The 23,694-nt window shown below is 36.0% G+C and overlaps 1 protein-coding gene across 1 annotated transcript; it reads right to left on the minus strand.

The window, feature by feature from the left end:
• Positions 1-20,681: 20,681 nt before the first annotated feature.
• On the minus strand, positions 20,682-22,263 carry LBD1 (LOB domain-containing protein 1). The gene is made up of 2 exons (XM_090004174.1): positions 22,016-22,263; positions 20,682-21,339 (listed from the first exon to the last, which is right to left on the minus strand). The coding sequence occupies exons 1-2, from the start codon at positions 22,229-22,231 to the stop codon at positions 20,980-20,982; spliced, it is 576 nt and encodes a 191-aa protein (XP_089860300.1). The 5' UTR covers positions 22,232-22,263; the 3' UTR covers positions 20,682-20,979.
• Between the last annotated feature and the right edge of the window lie 1,431 nt (positions 22,264-23,694).

Consider the following 23,694-nt stretch of genomic DNA (forward strand, 5'->3'; position numbering starts at 1 on the left):
CATGATTGTTTGCTGTGGGTTTGTTCCCGAAAATACCCACGTCACGCAAGAATTTCTAAATGAATGAGGTTGCTTATCGTATTATTTCCTTTTTAAAATTGTTCCTCCGATTTGTTTCAGTAAAATGCCCTTATAGTTATGTGAGGTTTCCGTTTTGTTTTTTCTAATTATTTTTCTAATTATAAGGGTTTCCATTTTGGGGAAAGAAAAAATGCTATGAGAATGACTTTTGTTTATCACTTATGTGAATATGCTAAGTGGACGACTTAAACTGGTAGAAATGATACTCTCTTTTCTTTTTGAGTTTTAAAAAAAATGATTGTATTTTATGAATAATTTGATCTGATTATCTAAAAACCTTGCAATTTTTTATATTCTCTCAATGTCCAAAATGACAAATATTTGATATTGTGAGGACTCTTTTATCCTTTGCAACTGCCAATTTAGGTCTTATTGAGATAAAAGTGTACCTTTCTTCCGTTAGGTCAAACTCTCACTTAAATCTAGAATTACAGGTTTTTTTATGTAGACCTCATGAACTCGCATAAATTTATTTGTGTATTTTTTGACTCTGGCTCAAAACTAGACGAACTTAAATCTGAATTTTAGATTTTTATCGAGTCCAAAAATGCAGGTTTTTAATACTAGGTTACTAAGATACAGATAAAAAAGTAGGTATTTTCAGCGAGAAACAATCACCAAAATGATTATTTCTTGTTATTTATGGTTCTTTTCAGAGGCTGAAGAGACAGAATCTGAAGACATGCCAAACATGTGAACTTGTACCACATTCATCTGCTTTTCAATGAGCCCAAGAATGTCAAAAACTAACTTACGAACAGAGATATTTAACTTTGTCAATCTGACAGTGTTTAATAAAACAAAATATAGAAAATAACAGTATTTGGATCCAAGGTGTATCTAGATCCAAAAATCATAAAAATAATGAATCTACCAACCTCGTAATGCTGATTTTTTAGAAGCTCAAATGTTGAAGTTAAACGAATGGTCCCACCATGATCGTCATTCTATGGACCCCTCCTAAATTTTGAAAACAAAAACAAAGGATTTTCTACTAAAAGATATATTTTTTAAAATACACCCGAAACAGAATCCAGACTTTAAGAGAGTGTGGGCATTGTTCTTCAAGGTAAAGTTTCTTTCCTCCTCCGATAAGCAAGAATCAACCTAATTAGGAACCCTCGATCATTGTTTTTGAAGTGATGATGTTGCGGAGATTCATACCTCGTATGCGAGGCCTAGAAGAAAACGAATTCAGTGGTGGGAGCTACCAAAACTTAAAAAAAGGCACTAAAGCAAATAACATACAAACGTTAGGCTTATCAAAACTTATAAAAACACACAAAATAAATAAAATACAAAAATAAATGAAAACCAAATCTGACATTGAGCTTAGATAACTCTTTTCACGTTGACGAGTATGGGGGAGTACGAGAAACACTTCAGCAAGGCACAAACTCCAAAAGTGGGTGAGACAAGGAATCTAGGTCTTTGGCTAGGCTACGCTAGGTTAGGGTCTGTCAGGATTTCAAAAAAGTGATAATACTATAAGGAACAAAAAGCATATGTTGGAATAGGAGGTGGCTACCTATTTATAGTTTTTTAGGCAGATCCAGATACATTTTCTACGTATCCAAGATTCATCTAGATGTATGGCTTGTATATGGGTTGCCTTTGAATGAAAGGTTGAGATTCATCCAAGGTTTAGTGCCTTAGAGGGTGATTTTATCTAAGTAAATGGCTTTTGAGAATATGAAAGTTGCCGAATGCAATTTTGGAAGGCTAATAAGACAAATCTCATTCCAAAGGCATGCAAAAAAATATGACTCATAAGAGGCCGGTGTTGGAGGATGTTGACAACAAGTTGCGATGACGACAACTTTAGCCTTAACGATAAGTTGAGGTGTCATCATTGAAAACCTTTGACGACAACTTTAGCCTTAACGACAAGTTGTGGTAACATTATTGGAAACCTTTGACGATAATTTTTTACCTCTGAAAACAACTATAGCCCTAACGACAAGTTGAACTGTCATCATTGGAAACCTCTGACGCCAATTCATCATCTTTTGGAATTGTCGTCAGCAAAATCGTGTAAAACATGCCTGACATGCTAACTAGTTTTGTCCATAACTTCATATCCAGATGCCGGTTTGAGATAAATTTTATTGTGTTTAAAAGCTTACACACTCAACTTTAATTCACTTTTTAAGTGAGAACCAAATTTGACTATTTTTGTACTAAAAATGCACTCAAAGTAGGCCCTACTTAAAAAAAGGATTTTTACTAAATAAGTTATCTTGTTTTGGTTATAACTTTCAACTTTGATGTCATATTGACTTGATTTTTGGTTCGTTGAAAAGCTGAGATTTTGCAGTTTAATTTTCTTTTTGGAAAAAAAAACTTGAGAACATAATTTTAAAGACTAAAAATAAAGTTGAATCTGAAAAAACTTTAAAATAGGTCGAAAACACTGGATTTTGGTACATGACTTTGACATGAAATGACTTGATCAAAATTTGTGTGACTACATATTTCCAGGCATTTGTGAAAATATTCCAATCATTTTTCGAGTAGATTATACATATAAGTGATCGTAACACACACACATATATATAAAGTGATTGGTTCCTCCTAATGGTAGGAGGGTGTGGATAGTCCAAATGTTTTATTTTTTTGATAGTTTTTTTACAATATAACCTTTCAGATGTGATCTATACAATTTTTTTAGTTGGAATCAGTCATCTTATTATAACATGCAAAAATGTTTTTATAAGGATTCAAAATCAATAGCTTAGAATTTTTATAAATTTTAAAGATCATAAAATCATATTTTTTTGTCAAAAAAAAACTTTATCCAACAATCAATTCCTAGCAAATAGATCATGTTGAACACATTTGTAGGGTCAGATTTATCAAACATAGCTTAGAACATTGAAAATCAGTATTGTCCACAGTTTTTGACAGTTAAGAGGAACCAATTTCTCTATGATTTGATTGGTTTCAACTAATGTTTGGAGGGTGTGGACAGTTTAAAGGTTTTATTTTTTTAGTTTTATAGAATCTAACCTTATAGATGTGATCTACATAGTTTTTTAGTAAGAATCATCGTTTGAATCATCTGATTATGGCATGCAAACATGTTTTTATAAGGATTCAAAATCAATAACTTAAATTTTTTAATAAATTTTAAAGCTCATAAAATCATACTTTTTCATAAAAAAGGCTTGATCCATCAATCAATTTCTATCAAGTAGATCATCTTGAACATATTTGTAGAGTCAGATTTATCAAACATAGCTTAGAACATTGAAAATAAGTATTGTTCACACTTTCTGGACTGATAGGAGGAACCAATTCCAGTATATGATTGATTGGTTCCTCCTGGTGGTATGGCAGTCTAAATGTTTCATTTTTTTATAGTTTTATAAAATCTAACTTTACATATGAGATCTATATAGGTTTTTTTAACAGGAATCAACTTTTCAAACAACTGATTATGACAAGCAAATAGGTTTTTATAAGGATTCAAAATCAATGGTTTAGGATATATATATATATATATTCCAGGCTATGTTTGATAAATCTAACCAAATAAATGTGTTCAGCTTGATCTATTTACTAAGAATTGATTATTGGATCATGCTTTTTTTATGAAAAATAATGATTTTATGAGCCTTAAAATTTATAGAAAGTCTAAGCCATTGATTTTAAATCTTTATAAAAACATGTTTGCTTGTCATAATCAGATGATTGAAAGGATGAATTCTACCAAGAAAACTATGTAGATCACATTTATAAGGTTAGATTCTAAAAAACAATCAAGAAAATCAAACATTTTGACTGTCCACACCCTCCTACTGTTAGGAGGAACCAATCACTCCTAACTCTCCATAAGTGTGGATAGCATTAATTTTCAATGTTCCAAGCTATGTTTATTAAATCTGACCCTACAAATGTGTTCAATATGACCCATTTAAGACGATATTATACCATCAATTTTTAAACCTTATAAAAACCTACTTGCGTATCAGAATTAGGTGATCCAAGAGTTTATTCCTATAAAACCAAGCATGTAAAGTGCAATTGTACGGTCAGATTTAAGGAAAACATAGAAAAACCCTTCGAAGGTTTGGTTAACACAGTGGTTAGCTAGAAAAGTGGTTAGTAGCTACCACTTTCTATATATTATATATATGTGTGTTTCCCTTTTCACATATCCTAAAAAAATCTCATTTTTTCATCTCAGTTTCTCAACACATTTCCTGTTCTCTTTTCCTTCCTAGCAACCTTAAGTACAAGAAATACCCCTCGCTAGTGAATTAGCAGCTCGATGACATAAATACACTGACACAAATTTGCGCCACTGAATGTTTACCATATGGTCACAAATCGGAGGCTAGTCTTGCGCCATTAAAGAATACTGGCAACAAAAATGCACCACTGAAAGTGCACTTTCACTGGTGCTGCATCTTTTTGCCAGTATTTGAATCAGCAACACAATGTTCACTGGTGCATTCTGTGGCGCCCGGAGAGTGCCAGTGATGGTCTTTACAGGCGATTTTCTAGCGGCAGTAATCGTCCTGTTTTTTGTGAAGTATGGCGCAAGAGTCACAAAATTGAGGATGTAGGGCATCAATGCGTCTGATACGTGATACTGCCAAGTGTTTCAGTTTTAGAACTCCTTACTGCAACATGCGGACCCACTCGAACTTGCTCTCTGTCCGCCCATGCATTGACAACGAAGGCCACTGTCACGAAAACACATCACGGATTTCTCTGTGGATCTCACTATAAATTCCCATTAATTGATATTCCATATTTATTGCGCACACCAATTTTGTTCTTGTGATGGTGACCGTGCTGGCTATGGTTAAAACTTCATGACATATAAACCTAACCATAGAATAAAGCAACCAGTAAAAGCGATAGATACAGATAGTATAAGTTCCTCTCCATATTCTAGCTGAAGAATTCAACATTTAATATGGTCTACTTGGGCTTCCGAGTGGATGACAAGAAAGCCATTGACTTTCCTAATGATAGCCATATCCCTCTCATTTTGTTTAGACTCTTAGGTCATCAGCTCCATCTTTTCCTCTAAAAGGTGTAGGGCATTTTGAGGCCAAAAAGACGACCCAATTAGTGGTGTAAATCCATGCCAACCTGCTTTGAAAAATTAGAAGTCTTCGTTTAGGTTGGGTGAGGTATTTTTTTTTGAAAGGCAGGCTGGGGTTAGGCAGACCTGTTCAACTTACTAATGGGGTATTGAACATAGAATTAACGGTCCCATCCCAACAGGGAAGTGCACTGACTAAACCTTTTATTATTGTACGTAATTATTTAATAAATATGATATTTTCTTGCATTTTGATGTGTTCTTTGGATGATTAATGATTTCATTGTGAAAATTGGTTCTTCGTTCAATCGAATTTGGGTTTGGTTCGGATTCATTGTGTTTTGGGGACACATTTATCATTATAGCAAAGGTTGAAGAACAATTCAGGTAAGGGAGAGGTGAAGAATTTTCACAAATGATTAAAGATATTTTTGTCTTGGTTGTATGAAAAACGCATGTATTGAGTGAAAGACCTAATGAATTATGAGACACATGTAGTCTCACTCTTATAATTGTTTTGTTTTCAAGGACTCGATATCTGGCAGACGGATGGTATAACACGGAGAACTCAAGGGTATCTGCAGTACCAAGCCTGAGACTGCTTTTGGGGGGTTGTTTTTTGTATTATGTTGTGCACATACTATATATTTTGTAAATCTTTATGCTGAGAAATGAAATAACGTAATTTGTGCAAATATTTGTACATACAACAACAACTATGCCTTCATCTCAAAACAATTGGGGTCGGCGATATGAACCCAAAAAGAAAATCATTCTGGGTCTTCCACATGAATCCTTCTCCTCCAGTCATTTCTATCCAATGCCATGTCCTCGGTGATGTTCAAAGCATTCATATCCTTTCCTATCACCTTCATCCATGTCTTCCTAGGCCTACCCCCGACCTCTTTTAACTAATATATTTTCCCATTTCAAATATTTGTACATGATTGAGAAAAATATTTTGAGGTTGAACAATGGTAAATTATGATTGGCTTAAGGCTGGTGCCTAAATGGTACATGTTAAACATAACGTTGACCTAATGCTGGTGCCAAAATGGTACAACAACTAAATAATTAAAATATTAATTTGCCCAAAGATGCGAACTGTGAAAATTGTGGTCCTGGTTTGGAACCGTGTTTTGAAAAAAGAGATTCAAAAAAGGAAAAGTCTTTGCTATGCTTGAAAAAAAAAAAACTGGGCATTAGTGACAGCTCTTACCAACCACGTGGAGCCCTCCTTGACTTTTTGACAGCTCTTACCAACGTACGTATTTGTATTCTATCCTACCGTTGCCAGGAAAGGCCAGTACATTTGCTCATATATGGTCCAACTAATTTTTGTCATCCAGCGGAAAGCGTCTCTGTTGCTGCCCTTTGGGCTAATCTTCATAAAGCTCTGTAATTTTTAACGTTATAATCATGAAATGTGATTATTTTATTTCTTTCGAAGGAAAATAATACTCCAACCTAGTCAAAATCGAGTAATTCTCCAAGTAGACTACAGCATGAAGAAACCATTTCTATTGGACGCCTTGTTGGCAGATATTCATGAGGCACTCTGTTCATTGATACTAATGCTTAAATGATTTAATTTTGTCCATTGTATTCATGGTGCATTTTGGTAGATTAAAGAGTGTTTTGTTAAGTACATCAATGAATTACGATCAACGAGATAATCAAATCTCTGTCTTTTTTGTTTGATAGGTCAGGGAAAAATCCCTCAACCTACATATTGGCTGGCCTCCTGTTATCTTGAAATCTTATACCGACTCTTGGATTATAGAAATGGATCATAGGTATTATAGGCATTATAGGAATGGACTCTGGGATCATCTGATTCTGACATGTGGGTAGGTTTTTATAAGGTTTGAAGTTAAATAGACGTTTTACAATTTCAATAAATATTCAAGTTAAAAACTTCATGTTCTTTTGATTGTAAAACATGATCCAAATTTTATTTTCTAGCAAAACCAAGTTGTCAAGATACATCTGTGGGGTCAGATTTACGAAAAACATCCCAAAACCCCCTATTCGCTCATGGTAGGCTCATAACTGTTTTAGGCACCTACTCTCCAATATATATATATATATAGTAATATATATAGTAATTGGTTCCTCTTAATGGTACGAGGATTGAACAGTGTAACTTTTTTAATTATTTTTTGACACTTTTTTTAGAATTTAATGTGAACAACGTTGTTTGTTTAGTGGGAATTGGCTTTTAAATCATCCGATTATGACATGTGAGCAGGTTTTTGTAAGTATTCAAGAATCAATGACTCGGATATTTTATAAATTTTAAAGCTCATAAATTCATAATTTTTAATAAAAAATCATGATTTAATATTCAATTCCTAGAATGAATCATGGTGAACACATCTGTAGGGTCTGATTTATCAAATATGGTCAGGAAAATTGAAAATCAATGTTGTCCACACCTTATGGACGCTTAGGATTTTTGAGATGGTAAAAATCAATAGCTCACAAGTCATGAAAATACCGGTGGTTTAAAAATGTTATACAACATCATATTGGAGTCGAGTTTAACACATACAAATATTAAATAAAATGTGCTAAACATAATCCAATAGAGTTGGCTTTTGGAGAATACATCTATGTAAATCAAGCGTGTACCACCTTAAGCTATGGTGGTACTATACCAACATAGAAGCACCTGTATATAAATAGATAGAGAGAGATTATGATAAATATTGGTGTTCGTTAATTATGTCCAATGAAGATATTAAGAATTATTTATGTTCTAAGGTTAGTAGATGCGATAATTGAATTTGGATGGCAGGATTATTAGCGCTATGGCATTAATTTTCACCATGGGAATATGAGAACTGCTGTATGAATTGAATGGGGCATTTACAATATTTATTTTTTTTATAAAATTTGACCATGCAGATGTGTTTGGCCTGGTGAATTTGCTAGGAATCGACTGTTGGATTGTGTATTCACGATGAAGAAAAATAATTTTTTGATGCTTGAATATTTGTGAAAAATTTAAGTTGTTGATTTTCAAGCCTTAACAAATCCAACTTATGCATCGTAATCAGATGATTCAAGAGTCGTTCTGTATAAAACCATGCATGTAGATATCACATCTCTATACCTCGATTTAAGAGAAAAGAGCAAAAAACCCATGAATCTAGGTCCACACAATAGTTATCATATTTTCAGTTCTTATATTGTAGCGGCCATATATATATATATATATATATATATATATATATATTGTATTAAACATGATAAAGACTTCAAATATACTAAAGAAAACATGCTAAACACATGTATCATTAGATTTACCACTTGATGGCTAGATCTACTCAAACATGAGTGTGCATCACCATATGGTATCATGGTCCAAAACCACCATATATTTCTCCTATATATATACATAGATGGGTTGGGAGAAGGTGTCTACCAAAGTTACGAGGCTAAGGCACGAAAATAAGGGCTTTGAGTTGTTTTCATAAATTTGAACTCGCAGATGTATTCAACCTGGTCAATTTGCCAGAAAATGACACTTGGATCATGTTTTTTCAATAAAAAATGTAATTTTTCTAACTTGAATATTTATAAAAATGGTACACGGTCGATTTTCAAACATCATAAAAACCTAACCATGTATAAGAATTGGACAATGTAAGAGTCTATTCCCATAAAATCAAGCATTTAGAACACTCTGTATGGTCAAATTTGAGAAAGGCATGAAAAAAAAACTTTTCACAACTTGATAAGTTGGCGGTAGGCATGGATCGGAGTAGGCAGTCGCGCAACTACCACCTATACTATATATAAAGTAGGTGCCAAAAACAACCAAACATGGGTTTTTGAAGTATTTTCCATAAATTTGACCCTACAAATGTATTAATATAGTTAATTTGCTAGAAAATAACACATGTTGTAATCCCATAAATTTTTTTATGATTTATAAATAAATTAAATATAAATTTTTGTGTAATTATGACTTGAAAATTGGTTATTGATTGATCTTGATTTAATGTAGAATTTAATTCAGCAATTTTGGTTAATTTAAGGTGCAAATTGGAGTCCATTTTGTGCCTAAGTCTAATGTAAAGTGAAAGTAAAATTCAAGCAAAATTCAAGATGTTAAAATGAATTTGGGCCCTAGTTAGATTCTAAATGGGTTGTGGATCTGGTAGGAGACCCAAACTAGTAATTTTGGATTTAAGATGGATTAGAAAATGCATTTTTCTAAATGGACCAGTCTCTATTCTAGGTTTTTTCAATTGGATTGGATCCAGAAACAAGTATGTCAAAATGGACCAGACCATATTTTAAACCCAACCCAAAGTCCCTCTAAGGTGCCACATGTGGGATATGGGGCCCAGTGGGTCATGCCCAGCCCATTAAAGTGCCACATGTCCACATGAGGGCCCACATGAGTTGTGAAGGTGGACAAGGGCATAGTGGTCTTTTGCACCCTCTCTACGCTAAGTGACATTTCTTGAATGCATAAAAATTCTTCAGGTGGGACCAATGAAATCTGAAAATTTGAATAATTACATAAAGTAAATGAATTAGGGACTGCAATAATTAGAAGTTACCAAAAAAGCTTTGAGTGTGGTAACTCTCTCTTTACAAAATGGTAAGTTTTTTGAAAGGTAATTGCTTTGGCCTTCATTACTAGCTTTGCCTGCTTGCGAGACCGGAATGAATGCATTTTAGGCAAACGATGCTAATACCGCCAGGTCCTACAGGGTGGCCCTGCCTTACCGGTTACGATTCCATCGCCCACGAAGATCAACGATGCAGGGACGGTCTCCGCTCGCAGAGATCTTAATTAAGAAGAAAAATTAAGAAGTAATATTAAAATAATTAAAGTAATAGAGGGTTCGAGAAGAGGGTGGGATGCCCGCCCCTAGTGGACCCCACATAGTTAATTAGGTTAATTATCTAAGTAATTAGGTAAGTCAGGTTAAAAGGAAAGTGAAAAAAATAAAGAGTTTCCAACAAAGGAAAACTAGGTGGGTCGACCCCTTGGTGGGGCCCACAAAGATTAAGAGAGAGGTGGTTTGGAAAACCACCTCTCCCTTGAATGTAGGGAACAGATGGGGCGTTGCCCTGGTGGGGCCCACAAAAGAGAGAGAGAGGTGGTTTGAGAAACCACCTCTCCATAAAAAGAGGATCCTTTTTTGGGATCAATCTCCTTAGTGGGACCCACAAAAAAGTTAGATAGCTCTCCACTAAAGGAGGGACCCCCTTGGTTGACCCCCCTAATGGGCCCACATTAGAGAGAGAGAGAGAGAGAGAGAGGTGGTTGGGAACCACCCCTCCTCTTTTTGGGGAAAATGCCCCTCTTTTCTCTCTAACTCTCATATCTTTCCCCTTATTTCTCTCACTGAGATATCTCTCATCTCTCTATCTCTTATATCTTCTCCTTCCTTCCTTCTTCATCAAGCTTGGAGAGGTGTTGACAGCCATTAATATTGTGCCAAGGTGTTGAAATAAGAGGCGAAGGCAGGAGTACATACGAGAAAGTGATAAAGGTAAGGTTTTTTGTAATAATGAACCCATGTATGGCCTAGTCTACATGATCCTTGTGGGAGAATCTACTCCCTACGCATAATACAAATGTTGAATGGTTGAGATCTGAGTTAGGTCTGAGATTCGATGCTTTTCAATATATTTTCAAGGTTTCAAATCCCAAAAATGGCTTTGAGAAATCAATTTTTTGAAAGATCCATGTTTCGTATGATTTTCCATGTATGTGATGGATGATTTTATGAAATAATATTTGGATCTATGTTAGAATCATGTTAGGATGTTATTATGCATGATCTAATATTGATTTGATGATTTAAAGTCATTTTTAGCATGTTTAAATGTCAGATCTTGTTAAATGATAGATTATTGATATATATTATAATGAATATGTTGTTTTCCTGTATTCTTGAATCAGATCTGAGATTTTATAAAATAGAACTAGTCAAATCTAATCGTTAGATAAATAAAAAATTTGGGGTGAATCTTCAATTCGCTGATATACAAATTTTGGTGGAAACCTTGCATCAATCCGAGATCGGATGAGGGAGTTATGCCTTTTGCAAGATGAAACAATGATTCTATCCAAGACAATATTTTTGTTCCAATACCTGTATTTTAAAATTCATAATCCCATAAATATAATGTTTTTTTGCTTTATTTTTATTGTGGGTGAAAGCTAACATGACAGAGAATCTGAAATAAAAAGCATGTACACTATTCAATATATTCTGTGAATTAAAAATCAGGCAACAGGCTGTAAAAATAGTTATGTCCTTAAATTTGGGTTGTCCAGGGACAAAAACTGGTTATAGTATAAAATATTTAATTACATATTGATAATAATTTTGGTTTCATTTTTCGATATGCTTACTGTACATATGTTAAACTATGTTAAAAACAATTCTTGATTTTTTGTTCCATATTTATGCTAGCCTAATGGACTGTCCAAAGGATGGACCGACCAGACTCGACCTATCTAGTGATAGAAATACATGTTTCTGTGTCCGATTTACTTTAAATCCATTTTTAATGATTTTGGTATGTGGTTTGATTTTGTGTTTAGCTAACACATAGAGCTATACCTTGATTTGTTTTACAAAATAGGAAAAAATTGTCCATGCAGTTCCAAAAGTAGGAACACTTGCTTGTTTGTGTGTTTGGGTAATAAAAGTGGAACCCAAGGACATAAAATGATTCCAGAGTTGGACCAGACCTGTTATTGACATAATTTAGTATAGTGTGCAATTCTAATATAGGTCTTGAAACTATACATAGTTTGCTAGCATTTTAGATTGCTAAAGTACAAGCAGTGCATGATTTCTTGTAACATTGCATGAATGCATGTGAATGAATATAATGCATTTTAACTTGCATGATGAAATTGCATATAGTATGAATGAATGCATCATGAATTGAATACATGCTATGATGGTGCTGTAAGACATATGAGAAATGCATGCACATATATTAGTGGTTCAGTGGAGCCCATATAGTGCTAGCAGACGTGAATTATAATCGGGGTTGTGTGGCATGTTTTGTGCTATAAGGCGTATGAAAGATGCATACACACATGAATACTCTTGCTACGGACAATGAGTGCCAAGTGTCCTAAGGGTAATATTCAGAAATTTTCAATGTTTAATAAATTCTAAAAATCAAGCCTTTATGAATCCTGAACCAGTTTGGATATGATTTGAAGTCCAAAAATCTTAATTTGAATAATTATTGGATTCAAATACTAATTTGAATTCATATTCAAACTTTTGATAGATCCAAACAGAGAGTTTTTCAAAGTCCACAATTAAAGGAATATTCATAAATTAAATTATCAAAGATAAAATGGTAATTTGCCAATCTAGTAGCATATTTAGGTAAAATTATCAACTATAAAAAGGGAAAAAGTAATTTTTATATTAGGGATATTTTTAGGAAATTAACAAAATTGTTAAGGGTAAAATGGTTATTTGCCATCCCAGTGGCAAGTTTAGGTAAATTTCTAAACCATAAAAGGGTAAAATAGTAATTTTTATACCCAAGTGGTATTTTGGTTATATGGGATCTGAATAAGGGTAATTCAGGTATAAAAAATGGGTATTAAAATATGATTTAATATTTTATTATTATTTAAAACCATGTTCTCTCATAGTTTTTGAGGACATAAAGCATGCTTTGAACTATGTTTACATACACCAAATCTTGTTTGCAATTCAAGTATAAAGCATGCTTTGAACTATATTTACATACATCCAATTATGTTTGCATGCATAAATTCAGATTAGTATGCATACTTTGATCTATGTTCGCATGCTTTAAATCATCTTTACATACATTAAATCATGTTTGCATGCATCAATTCAGGTTAGTATGCCTTGAATGCTTGTTATAAAGATTGTTATTCAATAATAAGATTAGGGTTTAATAAAACCCTATAGACTTTAAATTAAAATGCTTGAAATTGTTGTTTATGAAGTGAATTATTTTGGCCAGGCTATGACCAAAGTTCGAGTAACATTTATTGCCATAGAGCATGTTGATGAATATGTATCATGTGATTATTGTTGAAAAGTATTATTATACATAAATTTTTCTTATGTACAAGTTGTTAAATGAATCACGCTTACACATAAACTTAAAGTGATTTTCTGCCTTCATAGGCGAAGTGCCTGTATATATAAAGTAACATTTAATGAATTAAAAAACCTAATAAAAAAACATGGCATAATACATTGGTGGCTTACCTTGGAAAGGATAGGTAATACAAGCCTCGAGTGACATGAAAATGATTTTGGGAGCAATAGATTCCCATGAGTCTCCAGTCACTCACAGGATGTATCCAAATAAGCGTTTTAGTGGCCTTTGGGGGGAATTTTCCTGGTTGCAAACCATTACCTTTAGGATATGTACACTAGTCATTTGGGGTAATTAAAATACACATGGCATAATAAATCCCTAAATGGTCTCGGCTGTACGACGACTAGTGGCCTGCGAGTACCTGTAGGGTTAATAAATATCTAAACAAAAGCTCTAATATTTGAATAATTACTTACAAGAATGGTGGACAATGCCATTGTAATTAAATGTATAAATTGTTATTTGTATTAAATGCATGAGTGATTATTTGCATCATACTGAATACATGAGTTGTTATATACATTATATAGCTTGAATCTGAATTATATAATTAGAGTTAAATCATTAATTCCTAAATATGTTTTGACATTTTAAGTTACCTGGAATTGGTATTTACTTACTAAGTTGTCACAAGTTTGACCCCATGTTATAAAAAAATACAACTTCAGGTACAAGACACCTTGCATGACAGTGGATACTGGATGGGAGTGGCATAGAAGAATCACGATTTTCAAGATCCTGGAAAAACTTTAGGATTTTTATTTTTCAATCCTAAATGTTTAATTGTTTAAACATTTGTAAATGATTATATATAATGCATGTTTGATTTAAATTATTCCTTGAAATATACTATAGTTCTTAGAATGTAACACACCCGAGGTTTTAAACTGAAGTTTAAAATCGTTTCCGTTATTTATTTTAAAAGAAAAAGAATTTTTTTAATTTTTATGTTTTTTTCAAAGGTTAAAAATCTCAGAGCGTTACACTAAGTTAATGAAATATACACATAGACGTAACATGAATAATAACCTCAAGGGAGATTTACCTTAAAGAAGGTATAATGGACATCCGGTTTAAAGGTACCAGGCTACCAAGAATGAGCTATTGTTTGTGAGCTTGTGTAAATCTATCAAAGAGTAGGTAGTTTGGCTCGTACGAGTGGTATGGTACCGTACAAAGGTACTTGGGCTAATTCACTGTCTCTTTTGGTGTCAAATGATAAGGCACATATGTTTAAATGCACTAAAATTTTAATAACTCACATAACCCATTTTGACATGTCTTACCTGAAGAGGGTAAGAGGTACAAATTATGTGGGACACAGTTGTAACTTTGAGAGTTGTGGGCATCTCATTATCCCCACTCCTTAGAGTTAGGGGAACACAACTACCTTAAATGAATCCATAGTGGTATGTTCTAGGACACTATAGTGGTCATAGGTTGTACAACCCAATTATTCAATCGCACCAAGTGAGAATATTTTCTCGACAGTAGGCCACCACTACAAGAAATCTGTGGATTAGCGATGACCTAAATTTGTCGCTAATCCGACGCTAATCTGTCGCTAAACTGTTTAACGATGGATTAGCGACGTAAAACTTTCATCGCGAATTTTTCGACGCTAAGTAGTGCCAAAACTTATCCGCCGCTAAGTTTGTCGCTAATTTACGAGGGATATGATCCATCATGAGTCCTTCACTATTTTAAATTAGCGATGGATAATATCCGTCGCTAATCCATCGTTAAATTTAAAAAAAAAATAAAAAAAATTGCTCGCTACCGGCGCGTTCTCCGGCAAGGAGCAATTTTTTTTTCACAGAACCAGCGTGTTCCAGCAGGCTGCGACTCCGCGCGGATCCGGGGGGAGCTCCTCTTCAAGTTTCAGGTCTGCCACTAGAACCAGCTGAAGAGCTTCACGACAGGGGCACGTTCCGGGGGGAGCTCCTCTTCAAGTTCCAGGTCTGCCACGAGAACCCGCCAAAGAGCTTCACGGCGAGGGCGCTTAGCTTCAGCTGCGACTCCGCGCGGATCTTCGCGAGCTGCAGGGGGAGGAGCAACGAGTACGACATAGGGGTGTGGGACGGCCACACCGGGAAGCAATCAGATTTCTACTACGAGACCCCCGGTTGGTCCGTCGGTGACTCCGGCAGGCTCCAGTGGCTCCCCAACAGCAGCCTCCTCTTCGTCGCCACTCTCTTCGACTCCGGCAGGCTCCAGTGGCTCCCCAACAACAGCCTCCTCTTCGTCGCCCCCTTGACGTCTCGACTCCGGCGAAGCCACGGCGACTCCATTTGTGACTTCTCCATAGGTGGGGATCGACTCTTTGTGTGTGTCGTCAGCGGGGCTTCTGACGTCCTGAGAAGCACCTCAAGTGGGGATGGTTTAAATCGAACGGGAGGGAAAAACAAAGGGAGGAAAAATTTTAAACGGAGGGAGGGAAAATTTCGTGCCTCAACTGGGATGAAAATTAGCGACGGAATTAGCGAGGGAATTTTTTCGTCCCTAATCCGTCGCTAAGTAGCGACGAATTAGGGACGGAAAAATTTCCTCGCTAATTCCGTCGCTAATTAGCATTTTTTGTAGTGTTTTTGACGACAAAAAAATGTTGTCGCTAATCCCTCGCTAATTAGCGACGACTTTAGCGACGAAGATATTTTCGTCGCTAATTTTGCAAATATTTCAAATGTTAGCGACAAATAGTTTTCGCTCGCTAATCCGTCACAAATTTCCGACGAAAATAATCCGTCGCAAATTTCCGTCGCTAAGTAGCATTTTTCTTGTAGTGCACCCACGATGGATTGTATAACAGTAAGTAACATGGGGTATTAAAATACATAGCATAATAAACCCCCATGTGATCTTCTCTGTTGCTAGGCCTTCAGTACCTGACAGGTTGATTAATTAAAAGAGAAACAAAAGACTTATACTTGCATAGTTTGGTTGTTAAACATGTGTGAATACATTCCCTAATATAAGAAAAAAGTTAAGGGTCTCATTTATGTTCAAATTGTTCATGCATTGAGTTGTTTACATGATCGAATTAGTGTATGCTATGGACTTGCATGTTAGATTGCAATTACTATAATGTGTTACATATAAATTGTAACTGCTACACCGATTTACATGTACATTATTTTGATTTTTTTGAATTTGACATTTTTCATGAAAGGTTTAATTAATTACTTGTTAGTAGCATGTTGATTATTTAACTGCAATGTTAACAAATGTGTGTATCTTGTATGTTACACTGTATATGCGTTCTTTGTTAGCCTTACCCTACTCAGGATTGGAATGAGTCTGAACCAAATATTTTTACATAAGTGCAGAATAGCGTACTGGAAAATGGTGGGATGCTGCAGGCCACCGACCTATCCTTAGTCCTAGGGAAAAACATCAATTTGCTTATCCTAGATGTTTTTGAACATTGATACATTTATTAGTTTAGTTTTCTTGTTAATGACTTTTTAATTCAATTCATGAATGGTTTGCTAACTCTGATTCTGATTTGTAATAATAATTACGTAGTTATTATAGACCTGGACCCAATGTCTAGTATAAAAATCGATGTCAATCACAAGCTGATTCAACTTACCTGTAACTCGTGCAAAGTTTTATCCAAACTTTATGTCTTTAAATTCTGTTGTGATTTGATTTAGAAATAAAGGTCTTTTATTATAGGTGGTATAAACAAAATGGTCGCATTTTTTGTGTTAGATTCATTACAGAATTGGTATGAGAATGCAAAGTTTAATTTTGAGTAACAATTATATTTTAGTGTGAAAACAAAATTGGTATCAAAGCCAACCTTAAAATTTGAGTTTATGGTCTGATTAAGAACCCCATGACAATGAAAAAGGTTGGTTCATGGCCATACAACAACCCGACTTCACCAAGTATGTTCTAATTATGTTATTGAATTTGATAAAATTGCTATGCTTAGATGTACTTGTTTGAAATATTTGTATTGTCATGAACTTAGAAATGAGAGTTCTAGGGTAACATAAAATTGACGTTGTTCGAGTATGTGACAATGTTCTAGGCATTGGAACATTATTGCCCCAATGTCTATGTGATCGAGGAGGAGTGGGTGATGAAGTTTGCTAGGGGCTTGAAGCAAGCACTGAGGGTCAAGCTATACACACGTGGGCCGCAGTCCCTAGACGAGGCCATAGAGATGACAACACTCCTTGAGGATGAGTCCAAACACTCCTTGTCATCTCTATGGCCTCGTCAACTTATGCGAGTTATTTTTTCTATGTTGATGGCATGGCAAGGTAGGTATAATGATGTGATGGACACCGTAAGCAACTTGGCCGGGGTCATGGCTCAGCAGGTTGCTGCCATGCAAACCATGAGGGACAACCTACAATAGGTTGCCTAGGACCGACAAGCTGTAGGTGGTGGTATCACCTATAAGAAATTCATGGACATGGATCCACTAGCATTCACCGATAAGACAAATCCAGAAGTAGCATAAAACTGGGTATGGAGGATTAAGAGGATCTTCTGAGTGTTGGAGGTTCTCGAGGATCGCAAAGTCAGTTTTGGGTCATAAAGACTCAAAGAACATGCTGAAAAATGGTGGAAGATCATCTATAAGGTTCGGTTCCAAAACAGACCTGTGACTTGGGCCCAATTTCTTGAGGTCCTCAATGTTGTTTATTTCCTCAAGCACAAGAGGGCAAAGAAGATGTAGGAGTTCTTGGACCTGTAGTAAGGGACGATGACGTTATTCGAGTATGCGACAATGTTCTAGGCATTGGAACATTATTGCTTCAATGTCTATGTGATTGAGGAGGAGTGGGTGATGAAGTTTGCCAGGGGCCTGAAGCAAGCACTGAGGGTCAAGCTATACACACGTGGGCCGCAGTCCCTAGACGAGGCCATAGGGATGACAACACTCCTTGAGGATGAATGGAACAATAAGCCAAAGCCACAATGACAAAACCGAGTCAAGGTAGAAGTGACAACTCTCCGAAGAAGAAGTTTAGCGGGAAAAAGTTCACACCACCTGCCAAGAGACACAAAAAGAACAACAAGAACAACAAGAACAAGCTGCAACAACAACAAAATGAGCATTGCAAGAGATATCAGTGATTCCACCATGAACAACGATGTCTGTGTGAGATGGGTGCTTGTCTTCACTGCAGAAAGATAGGGCACTATATCCGTAACTACTGCAAGAAGAAGGTGGACGATGAGAGACGTGCAGCTAGGGGTAGCCCTAGCAGCAACAGAGACAAAAGAAGACCACTGATCACATTTATGCTACCACAACTTTTGAATTGGAGCATAATGCTGATGTCATTGAAGGTACCCTCCGTATCACTAGTTTTGATGCTAGGGTCCACTTTGATTCAGGAGTGATCCATTCTTTTGTCTGTACAAAATTCTCATGTATGCTGAATGTAAATACTGTAAACTTGAATTATGTTCTTGAAATTGTAACACCCTCGGCGATATGACCATCGCTCGTGGGTACTTGCCTGATGTAGAGGTCAAAATACTTGTTAGTCACAAACTGATTCAACTTACCTGTAACTCGCTCAAAGTTCTATCCAAACTTTGTGTCTTTAAATTCTATTGTGATTTGATTTAGAAATAAAGGCCTTTCATTATAGGCGGTATAAAAAAATGACCATATTTTTTGGGTTAGATTTTTGGGACGTTACACATGTATAGGTTTTTTTCTGATGGAAAAATATAAATTTTTGTTTTAATATTTATAAAAATTTTACAGCATCGATTTTCAAATCTTATAAAAACCTACCCACGTATCAGAATCAAATGGTCCAAGAGTTCATTCTGATAAAATCAAGCATGTAGAACACATTTGTTTGCCCAAATTTGAGAAAAAACATAAGAAAACCCTTCAGAAGCCCAACATGCTAGTAGTAGGCATGGATTGGAGAAGGCAACTACCCCTAGTCTCTCTCTCTCTCTCTCTCTCTCTCTCTCTCTCTCTCTCTCTCTCTCTCTATATATATATATATATATATATATATATATATATATATATATATATATATATATATATATATGGATGGATGGAAGTATCATCCGACCAAAAAAATATTGGATGTGCCATTGCGTGCCAACTATAGGCAAAAAATGCATTTAGCTGTTGTTGAGAGCCACTAAAGGTCTATTCAGCACAAAAAAATTGTGCCGCTAATCTCTCATGCGATCAGTGGCACAACGAAGTTCGATTTTGGTTGAACTTTTTGGGTGTCCAACAATACACCCGCCTCTCTCTCTCTCTCTCTCTCTCTCTCTCTCTATATATATATATATATATATATATATATATATATATATATATAGTTAGAACATTTGCTACCTCTTCGGGTAAGGAAGCCCCTAGTTAGAACTCATAAGGAGAGGTTCTTTTTTACTAAAACTGACCTCTTGAAATAGTAGGAATCAACTCTTTGACATATTTTTCCAATGTAATTTTTTTTTTGGGTTTGAAAATTTGGTATATTGTAGGTCATTGATTTTTCAACACTTATAAAATTTGACATATATGTTAATAAAACATGATCCAAAGGTCTCTGCTAAACTTAAAATCAAGATCACATCTACAGGGTTGAAAAAAACTGAAAAAAGTAAAATTATTATATTTTTTTGTTAGGGTGTTCCATACCTAGGAGGCTAGCAAATATTAACCTTATAAAGACATGAAAATCTCTGTTCAGAACACGCACACACATAGTTCTTCCAGGTGAAAGGAAAACAATCATTGCTATCTGTCACAGGTTTCAATGAAAACTATCATGTACCTCGTCGCTCTTTGGGTCATGCAATGCATGTGCGCGGCCGATTAGTTTACAGTGGCATGGTATCATCCATCTGGTTTGGGAAAGCTCCTTTGTTTTGATAAAAAGCACCAACAAAGAACTGGCTTGCAAGAGAGAAAAAAATCATTTGTATTTTGACTATTTGGAACAAAAGTGCCCTCGTCCTATGGCATTAGTTTGCAGAACATATGCATCAATGAAAAACCAGGCATCATTAGTGATATCTTTATCAAGAAGGGCAAGATGCATATTCTCTCTTCTTGCTAGAGTTGCCAAGCCTGACTCTTTGCCCATCTTGATGCAGCTTATTATATGATAGTCATATATATGTGGTAATTTTTCGGGCTGCATAAGATGTTTTGGCCAAACTTATTGGAGTTGCCTTTTTCTATTCCAAAGTTGGCATGTGGTATTGATCAAGGCGAAAGGTTTGAAAAGTAAGCGACTACTTTGAAATGCAACATCATCACTACCAACCTCGAACCAGATCATTATTTAAAATTGAACATTACCAACTACGGAGAGAGAGAGAGAGAGAGAGAGAGAGAGAGAGAGAGAGAGAGAGAGAGAGAGAGAGAGAGAGTTAAGAAAATAAAAGATTTCCTAGAATTAGCATAAAGTTGACCGTTACACAAGAGCAAGAGGTCCGCCCTTTCTCATGCCCCTCGTTTTCAAGATTACATGTGGGGAGCGCCATTAATTCATGCTCGAATTGATTTGTTTCTCATTCTCAGTTTTTCACATCACCATGAATTTCTTTTTTTATTTTAGTCAAGCAGTTTGCTTTTTAACTTTTTCTTTATATATAAACCTTTTGAACTATTGTTTTAATCTCCTTTGCCCTAGCAACCAAATTAATTTTTTTGAGAAAATTAACCCAGGAGAGGCTGATCATGTCCAAAGAGGCTCCCACAGTGCTCCAATATTAGCATCTTCCAAAAAGCCACCATTTCCCTGCTGGAACTGGAGTTGGAAGGTGGTGTTGCTGGTTGCAAAAGTATCACTTGGTTGGGACATGGGTTGTTGAGATTGGGCCATCTCCATGCACAACAGAGCCACCAAATTAGCTTGCTGGGTCTGCATGTTGAGGATCTGGGCTTGAGCAGTCGCCAATTGCGTTTGTAGATCACTCAATTGCTTCTGTAGTTGAAAGATTGCTCCTGCACAGCCATACACCGGATCCCTGGTGCGAGCATTTGCTTCATACACCAAGCTACTCACTGCATCTGCCCGCTGGGACTCTGGAAGATCCTGAATTAAACCATGCAAAAAAAAAAACAGTCAAGAAGAATTTCTAGCAATATATATATATATATGGTGTACTAAATATGTTAAAATTATACTAATTAAATTTACTATTTAATGGCTAGATCTAAGCAAATAAGAGTGTGTACCACCTAAGGTATATATATATATAAAAGTGGCAGTTGAACAACCTTAAGGGCGCAACTACCAACGCAAGTTTGTTGGCCATTCATTGCAGCCAGCGCAAAGGACGCGAAAAAACTGACAAATAACTTGAGATATGAGGACTTCCAGGATAATCTTAGCAGTTCCGTCCATCAATCAAACCGTTCCATTCCAAGTTATCGCGTAATCATGAACCACATTTTAAAAGGACAGGACACGTACCGGATTTTGGCATATATGTACTAAATTGACACCTAATTGATCAAAAGGACAGACTTTGTTGCATTTACAAAAGGGGCGTTCTTAGACAATTCAAGACTTCAAAAATCATAGGTAATCTAGAATTAATTGTTTACGGTAAACGAAAACATCATTAATTGTCATCATCAAGCCTCATCCCAATTGCAAGAACTCTGGGCATTGGTTGTACTAGATATATACCAATTTTTAGAAAAAGTTTTTTTTTTTCAAGCTCTGTAAATTTAAAGATGTAGTAAAGATAGATAAATGGAAATACCTGAAGGAGCTTAATGATATTGCTAGAACCAAAAACTCGGTGAGCCGTAATGAACTTTTGGGGCTGGGAGGGCGGAAAGTAGGGGGCTAAGACGCATTGTTCGACGCATCGGCGGCGAAGGATCTTGCAGGCAGCACAAGGAGAGGCAATGGGAGCAGGAGGTGTTGGAGATGAAGGGGAGGAAGAGGATGTGAGTGCTGACTCGCTTGACTGCATCTTCAGAGAGAGAGAGAGAGAGAGAGAGAGAGAGAGAGAGAGAGTCTTGGTGTCCCAACTCAAGAATGGCTCTTTCTCCACTCTGGAATTCCCGTTGGCGAGGGGGGAGGGGGCAAGGCAGTATATATAATAAGACTGAAAGGAGGGGAGCCACCACACCACGTGGTGACGTCATACGTGAGAAACTTGAGTTGAGGTACGGGTAATGAAAGTCTACTTAACTCGGCGTGTGGGTTAGGTTTGTCCCTCGTGAAGGATCAAGCTGCCATGCTCAATTCCTGGCCGAATTAAAACTCTGACTTGTCATTCATACGGCCGCATGCCAAACTTCATGGATTCTGTACCAGTTAAGGTCCAAACAATTTTGGGTGTTATACATTTGGATATGGATCCGGACCTTCAACAAACGTCCTGCCTGCCTCCAGCATTCATATTCCTTGCGGGCTTTTTGCTTGACATCAATAACTGTGCGTCTGGGTGCTGCCTGACAAGCACATTCCCTGTTTTTCAACCGTGTAGGAATTTGGTGGAACTGGAATCCAATTTGTTTCAAAATTCTCTTTTCTCCTGTTTTTGGTAGAAGGATTTTGATGAAATTGGATTTCAGTTCCACTTAATTCCATAAATCCAAACACATCCTTAGTAACACCAAAGGCCTAGGAATTTCTAGATATTTTTTAATCAGGTCAGAGGGTGCATGGATTAATCCGGGCACTGCAAGGCTTTTGGTTGGACCTATAAAGGGCGAAATAAAAAAACGATGCTTGAACCTGTCTGGTCCTCTACGTCATTGGTTAGCATAGCCGAGACCAATTTGCTTTGAGCCTACATGTACCCAATCAAGGCCTGCTAAAAGAACTTGCATTTCAGTCTCATTTTATACCGGGCCGCCATGACTAGGTCTGGGCTTTACTGGACCTAGTCTCTAATATTGGAACCTCAGTCAAACCCTACTTTGGTTGTTGCCCAAAAAAAATCAAGAACCTTCTTGTTCTTTTCAGATTTTTAACAGAAAAAATAAAAGTAAAACTCCATTTTTGGAAGCCCTGGTCACCAAAAATGCGATCTCTGTTTAGTTTGGACAAATGATCCGGTCCATCACAAGAAACCTGGACCCGTTCTAACGCGTATAATACCAAATTAGGCCTCAACTTACGGTAGAGGTTGGAAATGGATGGTCTGGACGTTGACTGACTAACTGACTCTGAGCTTAGTCTCCCCTCAACTTACACGATATTTTAGTTGAATGGTTTTCTTGTCATTTGCGGAAACTTGAGCTATCCCAAGAACATATTTTCAAAAAAGAAAAAAAGAAAAAAATTCATTAAGTTCATGATATATATATATATATATATATATATATATATATATATATAGAGAGAGAGAGAGAGAGAGAGAGAGACTAAAACGGTGAGATAAAAAGGGTCAACTCCATCGAGAATGAGGCCCACATCCATTTGTCT

The sequence above is a fragment of the Nuphar pumila genome, chromosome 4, assembly GCF_984573655.1.
Source record: "Nuphar pumila chromosome 4, dmNupPumi1.hap1.1, whole genome shotgun sequence".
NCBI lineage: Eukaryota > Viridiplantae > Streptophyta > Magnoliopsida > Nymphaeales > Nymphaeaceae > Nuphar > Nuphar pumila.